This window comes from Chiloscyllium punctatum, chromosome 44 (genome assembly GCF_047496795.1).
Source record: "Chiloscyllium punctatum isolate Juve2018m chromosome 44, sChiPun1.3, whole genome shotgun sequence".
Taxonomy (NCBI): Eukaryota; Metazoa; Chordata; class Chondrichthyes; order Orectolobiformes; family Hemiscylliidae; genus Chiloscyllium; species Chiloscyllium punctatum.
The window spans coordinates 6,943,680-6,960,175 of NC_092782.1; the positions used below are offsets into that span (position 1 = coordinate 6,943,680).

Here is a 16,496-nt window from a genome sequence, read left to right on the forward strand (position 1 = left end):
CTACAAAAAACATGTCGATTAATATTATTTGTACGATTAAGAGCTAATATAAAATCTTGAATGTCCCATTACGTTCATGCTCTACTGTAAGTTATAAAGCATGATTTAGTGGTTATCGTCCAATTCAAACATTAAATATCAAATTTTCACACAATTTATATTGGTTTCTAACTTTATGCCTCTTATGATTATTCTTGTTTCTACAATACTGATGTAGGAACATAAGACTTAGAAGCAGGAGTAGGCCATTTGGCCCATCAACCTGCTCCACCATTTAATAAGATCATGCCTAACTGGATTGCAGTCTCAGATCCACTTTTGAATCTCAGCTGCTTTGTCTATCAATAGTCCATCTTTGGTTTGATTTGATTTATTATTGTCATATGTGCCTGAGTACAGTGAAAAGTTCCTGTTTGGGCGCAGTACAGGTAGATCATACTGTACAAAGTGCATTAGGGTAATAGAACAGAGCGAGCAATACAATGTTATGGCTGCAAAGAATAAGATCAACATTAAATCTGAAATTTGACAGGTTCATTCAGACGTCTAATAACAGCGGGGAAGAAGTTGTTCTTGAATCTGTTGGTATATGTGTTCCGACTTTTGTATTTTCTGCCCAATGGAAGAGTTTGGAAGATATGACCTTACTCAGCATTGAGTATCATATCACAAGGGCAGGTTCCAAACCCAAGTGCAGAATTTCCACCTGGTGAGAATAGTGATGCAGTGGTATGAATGAGAGGTTCATTGAGGATCTGTTCATCTAATGGAGTAACATGTTAATTCTCTAACCAAGAATGCAATGTTCAATTAGCCCGTCAGAATAGGAATGAATTTGCTGACCCTCAAACAAGTGAGCACTTACAGCTGGCAGTGACATTTTTTATTGCCTCACTGTAATTCACAAAACAGACACTGACAGACAATTGTTTGTTTTCTTGGCATCGTTGTGGGCATGTTCGCTGAGCTGGGAAGTTGATTTGCTGACGTTTCGTCCCCTGTCTAGGTGACATCCTCAATGCTTTAGAGCCTCCTCAAAAGTGCTCCTGTACAGTGACTCTGGAATTTATTTGGTTTCATTTCTGCTGCTTTTGGTTCCAGTAGATTGTTGCAGTAGTCGATATATTGGGTCTGGGTCAATGTGTTTGTTAATGGAGTCCGTGGATGGTCGGTATATTGGTTCTGGATTAGTGGTGCTGGAAGAGCACAGCAGTTCAGGCAGCATCCAAGTAGCTTCGAAATCGACGTTTCGGGCAAAAGCCCTTCATCAGGAATAAAGGCAGTGAGCCTGAAGCATGGAGAGATAAGCTAGAGGAGGGTGGGGGTGGGGAGAAAGTAGCATAGAGTACAATGGGTGAGTAGGGGAGGGGATGAAGGTGATAGGTCAGGGAGGAGAAGGTGGAGTGGATAGATGGAAAAGAAGATAGGCAGGTAGGACAAGTCCGGACAAGTCATGGGAACAGTTACTGAGCTGGAAGTTTAGAACTAGGGTGAGGTGGGGGAAGGGGAAATGAGGAAACTGTTGAAGTCCACATTGATGCCCTGGGGTTGAAGTGTTCCGAGGCAGAAGATGAGGCGTTCTTCCTCCAGGCATCTGGTGGTGAGGGAGTGGCGGTGAAGGAGGCCCAGGACCTCCATGTCCTCGGCAGAGTGGGAGGGGGAGTTAAAATGTTGGGCCATGGGATGGTGTGGTTGATTGGTGCGGGTGTCCCGGAGATCTTCCCTAAAGCGCTCTGCTAGGAGGCGTCCAGTCTCCCCAATGTAGAGGAGACCGCATCGGGAGCAATGGATACAATAAATGATATTAGTGGATGTGCAGGTAAAACTTTGATGGATGTGGAAGGCTCCTTTAGGGCCTTGGATAGAGGTGATGGAGGAGGTGTGGGCACAGGTTTTACAGTTCCTGCGGTGGCAGGGGCAAGTGCCAGAATGGGAGGGTGGGTTGTTTGGGGGGCGTGGACCTGACCAGGTAGTCGCGGAGGGAACGGTCTTTGCGGAAGGCGGAAAGGGGTGGGGAGGGAAATATATCCCTGGTAGTGGGGTCTGTTTGGAGGTGGCGGAAATGTCGGCGGATGATTTAGTTTATGCGAAGGTTGGTAGGGTGGAAGGTGAGCACCAGGGGCGTTCTGTCCTTGTTACGGAAGTGTGTTTATAGATGGAGTCCGTGGATGGTCGGTATATTGGGTCAGGATCAATGTGTTTGTTAATGGAGTCCGTGGATGGTCGGTTATATTGGGTCAGGATCAATGTGTTTGTTAATGGAGTCCGTGGATGGTCGGTTATATTGGGTCTGGGTCAGTGTGTTTGTTAATGGAGTCCGTGGATGGTCGGTATATTGGGTCTGGGTCAATGTGTTTGTTAATGGAGTCCGTGGATGGTCGGTATGTTGGGTCTGGTTCAATGTGTTTGTTAATAGAGTCCGTGGATGGTCAATATGTTGGGTCTGGGTCAGTGCGTTTATAGATGGAGTCCGTGGATGGTCAGTATATTGGGTCTGGTTCAATGTGTTTGTTAATAGAGTCCGTGGATGGTCAGTATATTGGGTCTGGGTCAATGTGTTTGTTAATAGAGTCCGTGGATGGTCGGTATATTGGGTCTGGGTCAATGTGTTTGTTAATAGAGTCCGTGGATGGTCGATATATTGGGCCTGGGTCAGTGTGTTTGTTAATAGAGTCCGTGGATGGTCGATATGTTGGGTCTGGGTCAGTGCGTTTATAGATGGAGTCCGTGGATGGTCGGTACATTGGGTCTGGGTCAGTGCGTTTATAGATGGAGTCCGTGGATGGTCGGTATATTGGGTCTGGGTCAGTGCGTTTATAGATGGAGTCCGTGGATGGTCGGTATATTGGGTCTGGGTCAGTGCGTTTATAGATGGAGTCCGTGGATGGTCGGTATATTGGGTCTGGTTCAATGTGTTTGTTAATGGAGTCCGTGGATGGTCGGTATATTGGGTCTGGGTCAGTGCGTTTATAGATGGAGTCCGTGGATGGTCGGTATATTGGGTCTGGTTCAATGTGTTTGTTAATGGAGTCCGTGGATGGTCGGTATATTGGGTCTGGGTCAGTGCGTTTATAGATGGAGTCCGTGGATGGTCGGTATATTGGGTCTGGTTCAATGTGTTTGTTAATAGAGTCCGTGGATGGTCGGTATATTGGGTCTGGTTCAATGTGTTTGTTAATGGAGTCCGTGGATGGTCGGTATATTGGGTCTGGGTCAGTGCGTTTATAGATGGAGTCCGTGGATGGTCGGTATATTGGGTCTGGTTCAATGTGTTTGTTAATAGAGTCTGTGGATGGTCGGTATATTGGGTCTGGGTCAATGTGTTTATAGATGGAGTCCGTGGATGAGTGCCACGATTTTAGAAATCCTCTGGCTGTCCTTTGTTTAGCTTGTCCTATTGTTGGTGTGTTGCCCTCATTGAATTTGTGGTCCTTGTCATTTGTGTGTATGGCTACTAGGGACAGCTGGTCATGGTGTTTAGTGGCTAGTTGGTGTTCATGGATGTGGCTTGCTAGCTGTCTGCCTGTCTGTCTCATATAGTGCCCCATGCAGTCTCTAGCATGGAATGTTGTAAACTACTTTGTATTGCACGTGATTTGTATAGGGTCTTTTGTTCTAACTAGCCACTAAATGCCACAACCAGCTGTCCCTGGGAGCTATACACACAAATGACAAGAACCACAAATTCAACTGGAACAACACATTGATCATAGGACAAGCTAAACAGAGGACAGCCAGAGAATTTCTAGAAACATGACACTCATCCATGGGGTCCATCAATAAATACATTGACCCAGACCCAATATACCAACCACTGCAACAATAACCAGAACTGGCAACCAGGAGCAGCAAGAACGAAACAAAATAATTTCTAGAAGACATAGTACAACAGTGTTTAACAGGATGCTCCACAGCACTGAGGATGTCACCTAGACTGGGGACAAAATGTCTGCAGCTTGGCGAACTACGTCAACTGGCACCCGAGCTACAAATCTTTACGCAAACCTTGTTTGCTTACTTGTATGAGAGCTGGCTGCCATTTTTGTCCATTAAAATCCAGGCACATCTATTAGAGGAAAGGGAGGTCTGCAAGTGCTGGAGATCAAAGTCAAGGGTGTAGTGCTGGAGAAGAACAGCACGTCAGGCAGCATCTGAGGAGCAGGTGAGTCAACTTTTCGAGCATAAGCTCTTCATGTTTCCTGATGAAGGGCTTACGTGCAAAACTTTGATTCTCCTGTTCCTCAGATGCTGCCTGACCTGCTGTGCTTTTCAAGCACCATACTGTCGACATCTACTAGAGGGGGTTTGAAAGCAACCAGTTTCACAGCCTTCCCAATACTTCACAGTATGGCTATGTGCTGAACTCTGACCAATAGATAACACTGACAATTGACATGCCTTGTCACTGGCTGAGAAGAAAACCAAAAAAAAATCAAGCACGTGTGACTTTCAGTTCCTTTCATTGTTACCTCCTCGAAGATCAGAAACACTTGTTGAACTGCAGCTGCAGCAAACCAGTTAGAGTTGAGTATTTTCCCTGTGGGAAAACAAGCAACAAACCAGCACTTTCTCCCAAGTGCGAGGCATGGATGGTAACCAAATGAGTCTCAAGGCCCCTAAACATAATGACATAGTGTTTGTGAACCACAGGAGTTCATAATTAATGACCAGCCACAAGGGACCCATTCGATGAAAGCCCACTCCCCAGGCAGGGATTGCTTATTTTCAAGAAATGTTCTGTACATCTGCGAATTGAAAGAGGACCAGAGACAGAGTTTATTCTTCCTATCACCTATGGGAAACTGAGAGTTGACTAAACAATCATTAACCTCTAATTTCTCAACATTAACCGTTAATACCGATGCTGCACCCTAATAGGATGACTCTCAGTAAAGTAGCATCATTCACTTCAAAAGATTCTCACAGCTATCATAATCAACCAAAAGACATCTAAAATAGAGAAATTAATGCTAGGTCCAATTACTTTGGAATTGTATAGAAAAGGTACTTATTGTGACAACTATTCTGATGGGCATCAGGGCCAAACTTGCGGCCTGGAATTCTTAACTGGTAGTATCTCAAAAAGCTGAAGCTTGTGAGCTCCATTGATTTGTTTTAATTGACAGAAAATATATAGACTGTGTGTCCATTATGTATTACAATAAGCAGCTTGGAATATTGTACCATGTTAAAGATGGGATAGAAATGGAAATTGATGTTATGGTTCACACTGGGAATGAAGCGTCACTGTATTGTGTGTTTTTATGAAGCCCGAGTGCGCTACTTATTCCAAAAGAGGATAATGAGCTGCTATTTGTAAGAACTTACCACATTGGCACATGGGACAACAGTTTCTGACTCCATTGCACTTCAGCTCATAGCCGAGAGGACATTTGGGTACATCAATATGGGTACATGACTTGTTTAGTTCATGCACAATCACTTCCCCATTGAGCTCCAAGCATTCCATTGTGATACATGGATCGTCCAGGGATGGCCATCGTTCACCAGCCTACAAGATAACAGCAACTAGTTATACTTCACTAATACATGATACCAATTGAAAGCAGATATGTCTCTGATGGTTAAGTTTTGAATTTTCACACTTGGCCCTCCCATCCATTATCTACAATCAATTTGATTGCGCCATAATAAACTAAATGTGTTGTTTCTGTTTTTACCTTTCTCATAAATACGGATAGTTTGATCATTGCATCTGAAAATCGGAACCTGGTTAATCTAATTAGATCATCGAGCTATCAGACACAGGAGCAGAAGCAGGACATTTAGCCCACTAAAACTCATCAGCCATTCAGTGAGATTAGGGATGATCTGGTCATCCTCAACTCCACCTTCTTGCCCTTTCCTCAAAATCCTTGATTTTCTTACTGACTAAAAATCTGTCTGTCGCAGCCTCGAATATATTTAATGAGTCAGCTTCAACAACTCTCTGTAGCAATGAATTCCACACATACTCTACCCTTTGACTGAAAGAAAATACTCTTCATTCCTGTCCTAACTGGGAGATGTGAGACTACACCCTGTGGTCCTGGACTCTCCCACAAGGGGGAGCAATTGCTCTGCATCTACCCTGTGAAACTCACTAAGAATCTTACATACAATGTGTTTCAATGAGGTTGCCTCTGGTTCTTCTAAACTTTAATGAGTACAGGGCCAACCTACTCAATCTTTCCACATAAAATAAGCCCTCTCTAATCAGGATCAGCTTAGTGAACCTTCTCTGGATTGCCTCCCATGCCAGTATATCTCTCCTTAGACAAGGGGACCAAAACTGTTCAGAATATTCCAGTTGTGATCTAACTAGTGTCTTGTATAGTTTCAGAAATAACTTTCCATTTTAATATTCCATTCCATTTTGAAATAAAATGCAACATCGCATTTGCTTTCTCTATTACCTACTGAAATTGGATGCTAGCTTTCTGTGATTTATGTACGAGGACTCCCAAGTATCTCAGTGCCACAGCTTTCTATAGTCTTTCTCTATTTCATTAATATTGACCTCCTCTAATCTCCTTGCAAAGTGCATAATATCATATTTTCCCACTTTCCACACCATTTGCCTCCCCATCTATTTTTATGTCATCCACAAACTTGACTCTAGTACGTTCAACTCCCCCAGGAAAGTTATTAATATATATTGCAAATACCTGCAGCACTGATTCCTCTGCAAAGCCACTAGTTCCAGGTTGCTATCCTGAAAATGCCTCCTTTATCCCAACTGTCTGTCTTCTGTTATCCATGGTAATACACTACCTCACCGTCCTGAGCTCTTATCTTATTAAGTAGCCTAACACCTGCTACCTTATCAAATACTTCTGGAAATTGAAATACCTGTATATTATTTTCACTGCTTCCCTTTTATCTATCCTACTTGTAACGTCATCAAAGAATTTTCATAAATTTATCCCCTGCATGAAGCCATGCTGACTCAGATTGAATATCTTATGTATTTCTAAATGTTCTCCGATTACATCCATTCAACTATTGAAATGTAAGATTAAAATATTTTAATAACAGCTGTTACCTAATTAGCCTACTGTTAACTCTTGTTTTTCTCTGACTATTTTTGAATAAATGGGTTACATTGGCAGTTATCCAATTCTCTGTTCCTTTTTAGTTTTAAATATGGTCTTGCTGACAATCTTGATACTATTTGCTACTTTACCCTCAAAGTTTATTTCCGCTTTTTTTATTTTTTATGGATACCTTTTGTTCATTTTTAAAACTTCTCCAATCCTCTGGTTTACCACAAATATTCACCACTGATTTTTTTTTCAAATTAATGCTATCCTGAACTTCCCTGGTTAACGATGATCAGGGCACCATCTTCCTAGAATCTTTCTTTCTCAATGATGTGTATCTTTCCTGTGATACATGAACTATTTTCTTGAATATCTGGCATTGTCTCCAAGTACCTTTTCTTGTAAACTCCTTTCTTGTCACTCTGCCCTCATCCCTTCATAATTAACCTTGTTTAAGTCTAACATAGTTATTTCTGACCTACATTTCTCTGTCTCAAGCTGAATATAAATTCTACTATGGTATACTCTCATTTTTCCAGGAAATCTTTTATTAAATCTGCCCCCTAACAGATCACCAGATTCAAAACAACTGATGTTTGGTTGGATCCACAACACATTGTGCTAGGAACCTGTCTTGAATGGACTCTTCTTTAGGGTTATATCCTCCAATTGGACCATCCCAATTGACATAAAGATTAAAGTCTCCATGATGGCTTCTTTTACATACCCTAATTATCTCCTGATTTATTTTCTGTCCCATTGTATTGTCACCTCTAGGAGGGCTGTAGGCCACTCCCATTAGTGTCTTCTTCCCCATGATATTTCATACCTCCATCCATATAGATTTCACGTCTTCAGATTCAAGATTATTTCTGGCTATCTGGCCTATTTCATCATTACTAAAAAGCTACCCCACAGCCTAGTTAGTATCATTTTGACCTCTGATTCAAATGTTGCGATGAAGTCCCAAATCAATGACTTAATGTGAATGAATGTCAATTAATGCTGCAATGCTGTTGATTGTTCATGAGGGGGACATGCTAAACCATTTAATCATTGAGCAGATTGAAATTTTATTGGAAGTGATACTAAAAGTTCAGTTCACTTTATTATTTTAAAACAATTTAAGTCGCATTCTTATTTTCAACTTCTGAATCTACTGCATCTACACACATCATCTCATTTTCATTTAAATTTGACTTAATTCAGCCAGAATTATACAAATATTGGGATTGCATGGTTACACTAAGTAAGATATTCAATGTTTGCTACTATTTGTTTAAAATTGACGGAAATATCGGGCACATGTTCAGTTCAACACAGAAGTTGAGAAATTACTGTCTGTGGTATACTCTTCCTCTGTATAGTAAGCTGTTTAAAGATAGAAACAATTTTGGATGATCTGCTTTGATTTGCCAGCATTTCCCCCTCTTTTAATTTCAGGTTTAAAGGATTGAATCTTCCTAAACACAACCGAATAAAGTTCCCGCAGAAAACTTTGAGCTGAATGCAGACTAAATGGTTTCTTCGGTCAAAAAGATTGTAGCTACTCACTTGATAGACAGTCTTCTGTGGAAATGCATCACCTCTGTTGAAACCATCAACTTCACAAACTGCAAGTTTGCATTTTCCACAACATGCACCTTCCACATCTCTATAGATCTGCCCCTTTATAAGGAAAAAGACACTTTTAGTCGTATCATTCCAAGCTTTGACTCTTGTTTGTGACAAACCCTGGAAACACAATTGGTTTTGACTCAAATGTATTACTGCATTTCCTTCTGGATGTTCAAGCCACAGGCTCATTAGAAAACAAAATACAGCTGTTAGCTTTGTCCTTGTAGTAAGTAGAGAGTATAAAAAGCAATTAAAATCAAGATAGTTTGTTTTATTCGTTCGTAGTAGGTAAGAGTCACAGGAAAGTATAATATTTGTTGCCCACCCCTCATTGCCTTTGAGGATGGCAATTTTTAAACCGCTGCAGTCTTTCTAATGCAGGTTTTCCCACAGTGCAGTCAGGAAGAGAGTTTTGAGACAGTGACAATGAAGGAGCAGCAGTAATGAATCATGTCAGGGTGATATGCGACTTGGAGGGAAACCTGCAGGGCGTGGCCTTTCCATGTATTTACCAAACCAGTTCCTCGAAGTGGTAAATGCAGTGGATTTGGAAGGTGCTAGGAAAGGAGTCTTGGGAAGGCTTTACAGTGCACCTTGTATGTGTTGCACACTGCTGCCACTGTGTACCAGTCATGGAGGAAATGAGTTTAGATGATGATGAATGATGCAAGTTATGCAGATTGTTTCTTTTCTGAAGGGCATGACCTTCTTGAGTGCTGTTAGTGCTGCACTCCTCTGGGCAAGCGGAAATATTCGATCCCATTCTTGACTTTTTCCATTGGATAGAATTTGGGAGATTAACAATTGGGACACTCACCATAAAATTCCACCATATTCTGCCTTGCCTTGTAGCCAGAGTGTTTACCCGGCTCAACCCATGAATTTTCAGCTCAATGATAATCCTCAGGAAGTTGCTGCATAAGAGGCCAGAACTAAAAGGAGTGGGAAAGGCAGGGAGGGGAGGAGAGGGTAGTTATATGAGGTGGGGAGAGGTGAGATACTGAAAGAACTCAAAGAAAAGGATGTGCACTTTAAAGTCAAGGCACTGCCAGACAATGAGACAAAGTAGGCCTGCAGGACCAGTGGTGAAACAAGTTAGGTGATGACTTTGGAGATTGCTACAGAGTTTTGGATTAGTGAGTATTTGGCAGATATAGTCAAGTCTAGTGGTAATATAGGTGTGGATGAGGATTTCAGTGGTAGATAGATTAGGCAGGGTTAGGAGTGAGGATATTATAAAGATGGAATCATATAGTCTTGGTCAGCAGCTATGGAGTCAAAAGTCCTATCAGAGTGTGACAGGATGTTTCTCTTGTTGACAATCTGGTTCAATTTGAGGCAATGGCCAGGGAGATAGTGAGGCCAGAGACAGCGAGACCAAGGTTGTGGCAAAGTTCAATGGCAATGATTTTCCCGATAGAGGAAGTGCTTGTATACTACTGAATATCAGACAAGCAGTTTGACTAATAAAGGAGGAAACAAGGTGTGAGGTAAAGTTGGTCATTATCAGAGTATATATGGAACCTGTTGTTGTCTTTTTGGAGACTATAGATGAAACACAGAATTTTGGGGCACCAAAGACAATGGTAAGGGAGAAGGAAGGGAAGCCATTTCAGGTGATTCTCTGATCACACATGTGCTGTGTGTCTTTCCAGGGAAACAAACCTCACTTATTTAGCACCTCATCACATCTGCTGGATGCTCCACAGTGCTTTAAGATCAAGGACTTACATTTTGAGCTGTAGTCAGTTATTTAGGCAAGGTAAGATAAAGCTAATGGATTAGTTTTTCAACTTGAGTCATATATGATGGTTGGATATCTTATTCCTAAAACTTGAACTGTATTGAATTGCATATATTCAGTTGGGGGGGTCAGTGAGTTCAGTTGGCTGGACAGCAGGTTTGCGATGCAGAGTGATACCGACAGTGTAGATTTAATTCCTGCACTGACTGAGGTTTCCATGAAGGATTATCCTTCCTAACCTTACACTTTGCCTGGAGTATCGGTACCTTCAAGTTAAACCACCACCAGCTGTCTCTCTCTCTCTCTCCCTCTCTCTAATGAGAGAGCAGCCCTATATAGTCCAGTTGTACTAGGGTGACTTTATATATTAAGAATCTTATCTGACTGTCACAATGTAAACCATAAATATCCTCCACATTACATGAAATGTTTACAGCAATCTGAATCCAGTTGAGATTTGAGTTTTCCTTCTATTTCCTATTAAATAAAAAGTGTATCCAATCTTCTTTTACTTACATTTGGACAATCTTTCATGCAGGTTTTAGTGACACACTCCACTTCATGAAGTCCTGTGACAGTGTTCTTCCTGTCAGTGCAGGTGCATTGTTGGCAAGACTCCTCCCATGTCTTTCCAGTCATATAGACAACACCATTGTATACACAGACCTTCACATGGTAGGTATCAAATAATGTGCACATAAAACATTTTTGCATGTTAATATTATAATATTAATAATTTATCTCTTATATTAAGTTGATAGAGTAATATCCCTCATATCAACATACTCACACACTAATATACGTAAAAGTAACAAAACAAATTTAATTCAAACCAACACCTCATCTATAACTTAAGTGGCAGTCTATGTGATGTGTAAGATATATTGTCAACGTTACAAATTCACATAGCCATGTTCACACAGTAATTTAACATCACAATAGTATGTAAACAGCAATTTAATTTGGTCTTCACAGTACCATACCCTCCCAATGATACACCCTTGCTCTGACGTATCTTCACTCACACATCCATACCATTTCCTCGCAGTCATTAACATTTCAATTATAAACAAAATGAGGTTCACGACAATAACATGCACAGTTCTCAGTTACCTCATTAGGTTCACAGTAGGATGTGGTACAGTTGCAGTCATTTATAACTGACTTGACTGAATATCCAGCAGGACAGGTTGTGACCTCATTGCTACAACTGCAAGCACATTCGTATTTGTCACAACATTGTGTCTTTATAACAGACAGTGTTCGGTGAGGTGGGCATGTTATGGACTTGGCTTCACATTGGTTCCGGTTGCAGACTGAAAACAGTGGAATATGGATTAGTATTTATAAAGTGCCGTTTTAATCCTTTTAACATTAATTTTCTTAATTGTATCTCGGAGATGCTTGAACATTAAGCTGAAGGCTTTCCCTCAGCCTTGTAATCATGCTGCAGGGCTACATTGGGCAGATGGCTTTTCATTAGGAACCATCTGGTGCCATAAACCTTTTTCTTTACAACAATAACATTGAATTGGTAGAAATCAACACTTTTCCCAGTTAGCCAATCAACCATTAAAGTGTGAGTTTCATTAGAGTCTATGCAGCAGGGGTATTCTTGTGTAAGGTTCGCTTCCCAGTCCAAGTGAGCTCAACTCATTCTATTGCAATGGACAGGGCAGTGAAGTATATACTAGGATGGGCCATCCATAAGCTTATGAAGGAGTAGCTTGACACCAAAATTACCTGACAATGCTTATAAAGGATGGTGACTAATGTTTTGTATTAATGCTCCTCTGAACAGTGATAATCTCATTGTGGGTAAACAAGGCCACTTCAAGAACCACTTCAAGGGAGAGTCACTCCGTCATATTCAGTGTTGCTGGAGCTGGGATGAGAACCTCTGAAAACATCAAACGGCTTTCTAGGATGCTTTGTCAAAACTTCACCAACACTCGAATAACCTTCCCTGAAGATTTTACTTAAAATGATTTGAGAACCTCATAGGAATAAGCAACAGGAAGGGAGCTCTTTTGGGCATGTTCCTAGGAGACACCTTGGTCTGAATGATACATGGGAGATGAGTATGAGGCTACACAGCGAAGGATAAAGGGACAGGAGGATGACGTGGAGTCCTTCCCTTTGCAGGTCCAGGACATCTCACATCCCCTGGACCTTTTCCATCGCGATCTTCAGTAGCACATTCAAGATTGTCTGTATAAGTTCCCCCAAATCTCAGCCGTCCCACACATTTCACACCCTCAGTAGAACCGGGTGTGAAGACCTTCATATACAATGCACAAATTGTAACTGATTAGCACTTGAGTGTAAACCAGCAGGTTTCTGGTTTAGCATTTATAGTCAAGTCAAATTATAGTCATCAGTATCAGGACCAAAATTGCTTGCTAAACCTAGACTGATAAACAGACATTAACACAGCACCAATCAGTGATTCTTTTCATCTGAACAGCAAAATAACCCCACTACTCTTTAATTACTCAGACATAGTAGAAGAACAATCATGGGAAGGATTAGGCTCATCTCAAATGTTGTAACTGGTGTGTTCCAACTATTACATAAACATGTGGGTGGCACAGTGGTTAGCACCAGAGATCCGGGTACAATTCCCGCTTCAGGCGACTGACTGTGTGGAGTTGGCACATTCTCCCCGTGTCTGCATGCAGGTGCTCCGGTTTCCTCCCACAGTCCAAGAATGTGCAGGTAAGGTGAATTGGCCATGCTAAATTACCCGTAGTGTTAGATGAAGAGGTAAATGTAGGGGAATGGGTCTGGGCAGGTGGTGGGTCAATGTGGACTTGTTGGGCCAAAGGGCCTATTTCCACACTGTAAGTAATCTAATCTGCAGATAGCCATTTACCATTCAGTGCGAACAGCCATCTGATATAAATACATGTTCATTGTAGCCTTATCTACAAACCATGATTATTGGAAAATTGTGGATATTTGTCAACAAATTTCTCCCTATTCTGTGCACATCAATTGAATTGTGGGCACATATGCTCTGATCCTCACTTTCATGAACTAAGGTAGCAGATGTGAGAAAGTTACCTTCTGCAGTCCACATTAATAAAAATCTACACCATGTACAGTGTTGACAGAGAAGGTTTGTATCCATGCAAAGGTTAAATAATAGAAGTAATATTTCAAACTGGCTTGAAATCTCATAATTCTTCTAATCACTATATAGAATGACATCAACAAGCACTTAGAGTCATAGAGTCATAGAAACAGACCCTTCAGTCCAACCCGTCCATGCCGACCAGATATCCCAACCCAATCTAGCCCCACCTGCCAGCACCCGGCCCATATCCCTCCAAACCCTTCCTATTCATATACCCATCCAGATGCCTCTTAAATGTTGCAATTGTACCAGCCTCCACCACTTTGTCTGGCAGTTCATTCCATTCCCGTTCCACCCTCTGCGTGAAAAAGTTGCCCCTTAGATCCCTTTTATATCTTTCCCCTCTCACCCTAAACCTATGCCCTCTAGTTCTGGAATCCCCCACCCCAGGGAAAAGACTTTGCCGATTTATCCTATCCATGCCCCTCATAATCTTGTAAACCTCTATAAGGTCACCCCTCAGCCTCCGACACTCCAGGGAAAACAGCCCCAGCCTGTTCAGCCTCTCCCATAGCTCAAATCCTCCAACCCTGGCAACATCCTTGTAAATCTTTTCTGAACCCTTTCAAGTTTCACAACATCTTTCTGATAGGAAGGAGACCAGAATTGCATGCAATATTCCAACAGTGGCCTAACCAATGTCCTGTACAGCCGCAACATGACCTCCCAACTCCTGTACTCAATGCTCTGACCAATAAAGGAAAGCATACCAAACGCCTTCTTCGCTATCCTATCTACATGTGACTCCACTTTCAAGGAGATATGAATCTGCACTCCAAGGTCTCTTTGTTCAGCAACACTCCCTAGGACCTTACCATTAAGTGTATAGTTCCTTCTAAGATTTGCTTTCCCAAAATGCAGCACCTCGCATTTATCTGAATTAAACCCCATCTGCCCACTGGCCCATCTGGTCCAGATCCTGTTGTAATCTGAGGTAACCCTCTTTGCTTTCCACTACACCCCCAATTTTGGTGTCATCTGCAAACTTACTAATTGTACCTCTTATGCTCGCATCCAAATCATTTATGTGAAGATTTTCTCGATTTAAACTCTCTGATCAAATCAAAAAGCTGCAATAAACTTTGCAAAAATACCTACCATTTACTTTTGTGGGCTGCCTAATGTAGCCGGATATACAGATATATCAAATGAGAAGGGTTATTCATTCATGAATAATGGGCGTATTCAAAAACTTACCACATTCATAAATTGGTTTGCATTCGCCTGGATTTTTCAATGACAGAATAGTTCCACCTTCACATGTTGGGGTGGGTGGCTGATCACAGCTAAGCAAATCACAAACTAAGGAAATGGGAACAACCAAGACTAAATTATTCTCATAAACAAGCACTGTATGAAACATTGAACAAATAACACAACAATTTCAGCAGTAAAGTTTGCCAAGAGTATTTCCCCCTAGTCACGAGCATACCAATATGCCACATGAGCGGAAACAAATGCAGAGAATGCTGGAGAAACTCAGCCTGTAGAGGGAGAAACAGAGTTAATGCTTGGAGTCCAGTGTGACTCTTCTTCAGAACTGAAAGTTGAAAGACCAGAACTTTATAAAGTTTATTATAAAGTTGCCAAGTCCAGACAATACATCTTGCTAATGCTGTTAATGTTTAAATCCAAAATACACCTCTTTAATCAAAAGCATTCTCTAAATTTATCTCAGTAACTGAGGAAGGAAAATAATCCATTATGTAGATATTGACCAGCTCTTTTTAATGTACTATTCAGATACAAACTGCAGTGATCTCTTATTGCTCACTACAACAGAGTGTGGATTTTGGATTAGTGGTGCTGGGAAGAGCACAGCAGTTCAGGCAGCATCCGAGGAGCAGTAAAATCAACGTTTCGGGCAAAAGCCCTTCATCAGGAATAAAGGCAGAGAGCCTGAAGGGTGGAGATATAAGCTAGAGGAGGGTGGGGGTGGAGAGAAAGTAGCATAGAGTACAATAGATGAGTGGGGGAGGGGATGAAGGTGATAGGTCAGGGAGGAAGGTGGTGTGGATCGGTGGAAAAGAAGATAGGCAGGTAGGACAAGTCATGGGGACAGTACTGAGCTGAAAGTTTCGAACTAGGGTGAGGTGGGGGAAGGGAAAATGAGGAAACTTGAAGTCCACATTGATGCCCTGGGGTTGAAGTGTTCCGAGGCGGAAGATGAGGCATTCTTCCTTCAGGCGTCTGGTGGTGAGGGAGCGGAGGTGAAAGAGGCCCAGGACCTCCATGTCCTCGGCAGAGTGGGAGGGGGAGTTGAAATGTAGGGCCACAGAGTGGTGTGGTTGATTGGTGCGGGTGTCCCGGAGATGTTCCCTAAAGCGCTCTGCTAGGAGGCGTCCAGTCTCCCCAATGTAGAGGAGACCGCATCGGGAGCAACGGATACAATAAATGATATTAGTGGATGTGCAGGTAAAACTTTGATGGATGTGGAAGGTTACTTTAGGGCCTTGGACGGAGGTGAGTGTGGCTGGTGTCCATACTTACCACAAACATACCGTGGGCAGCACTCATCAGCGTTCCGTCGTAATGTTGGCTTTTCACAATCTCCACATGAGGGGACTATAAAGAAAGAGGAAAAGAACAGGTAACACCAATATTTGCAATCAACAATTGAAAGAAACTTTAAAGGCATGCAGATTGGACTTTGTGGACTATGACAAGTGTAAAATGTAGAAATGTCTGCCAGTTCTTTGAAGAATATGTTTGGAGTGTTGAGGTTATTGAGAATATGAGTTTCAACTTATTAAATCTTAGATTGGATCCATGCACACAAGTCTGCACTTTGCCTGTTTTCTACATGCCAGCTCTCTGCAAGAGGAACTCACTTAGTCCTACTCCCCTTCGTTATCCTTGCAATACTGCAATTTCATCTTTGTCTTCGGATAATCATCTAATTCTTTTTGAAGGTTTGGATTGAATCTGCCTCCACCCTCCTCTCGGGAAGTGC

The 16,496-nt window shown here is 41.9% G+C and overlaps 1 protein-coding gene across 1 annotated transcript in view; it reads right to left on the bottom strand.

The window, feature by feature from the left end:
- The window catches only part of vwf (von Willebrand factor), a 122,188-nt gene that overhangs the window by 18,804 nt on the left and 86,888 nt on the right, over nucleotides 1-16,496 (bottom strand). The window contains exons 40-45 of the mRNA XM_072562153.1: nucleotides 16,034-16,108; nucleotides 14,741-14,845; nucleotides 11,518-11,720; nucleotides 10,921-11,070; nucleotides 8,598-8,711; nucleotides 5,329-5,512 (exon numbers count right to left, since the gene is read on the bottom strand). Coding sequence (XP_072418254.1) covers nucleotides 5,329-5,512; nucleotides 8,598-8,711; nucleotides 10,921-11,070; nucleotides 11,518-11,720; nucleotides 14,741-14,845; nucleotides 16,034-16,108 — 831 coding nt within the window. The remainder of the gene's footprint in view (nucleotides 1-5,328; nucleotides 5,513-8,597; nucleotides 8,712-10,920; nucleotides 11,071-11,517; nucleotides 11,721-14,740; nucleotides 14,846-16,033; nucleotides 16,109-16,496) is intronic.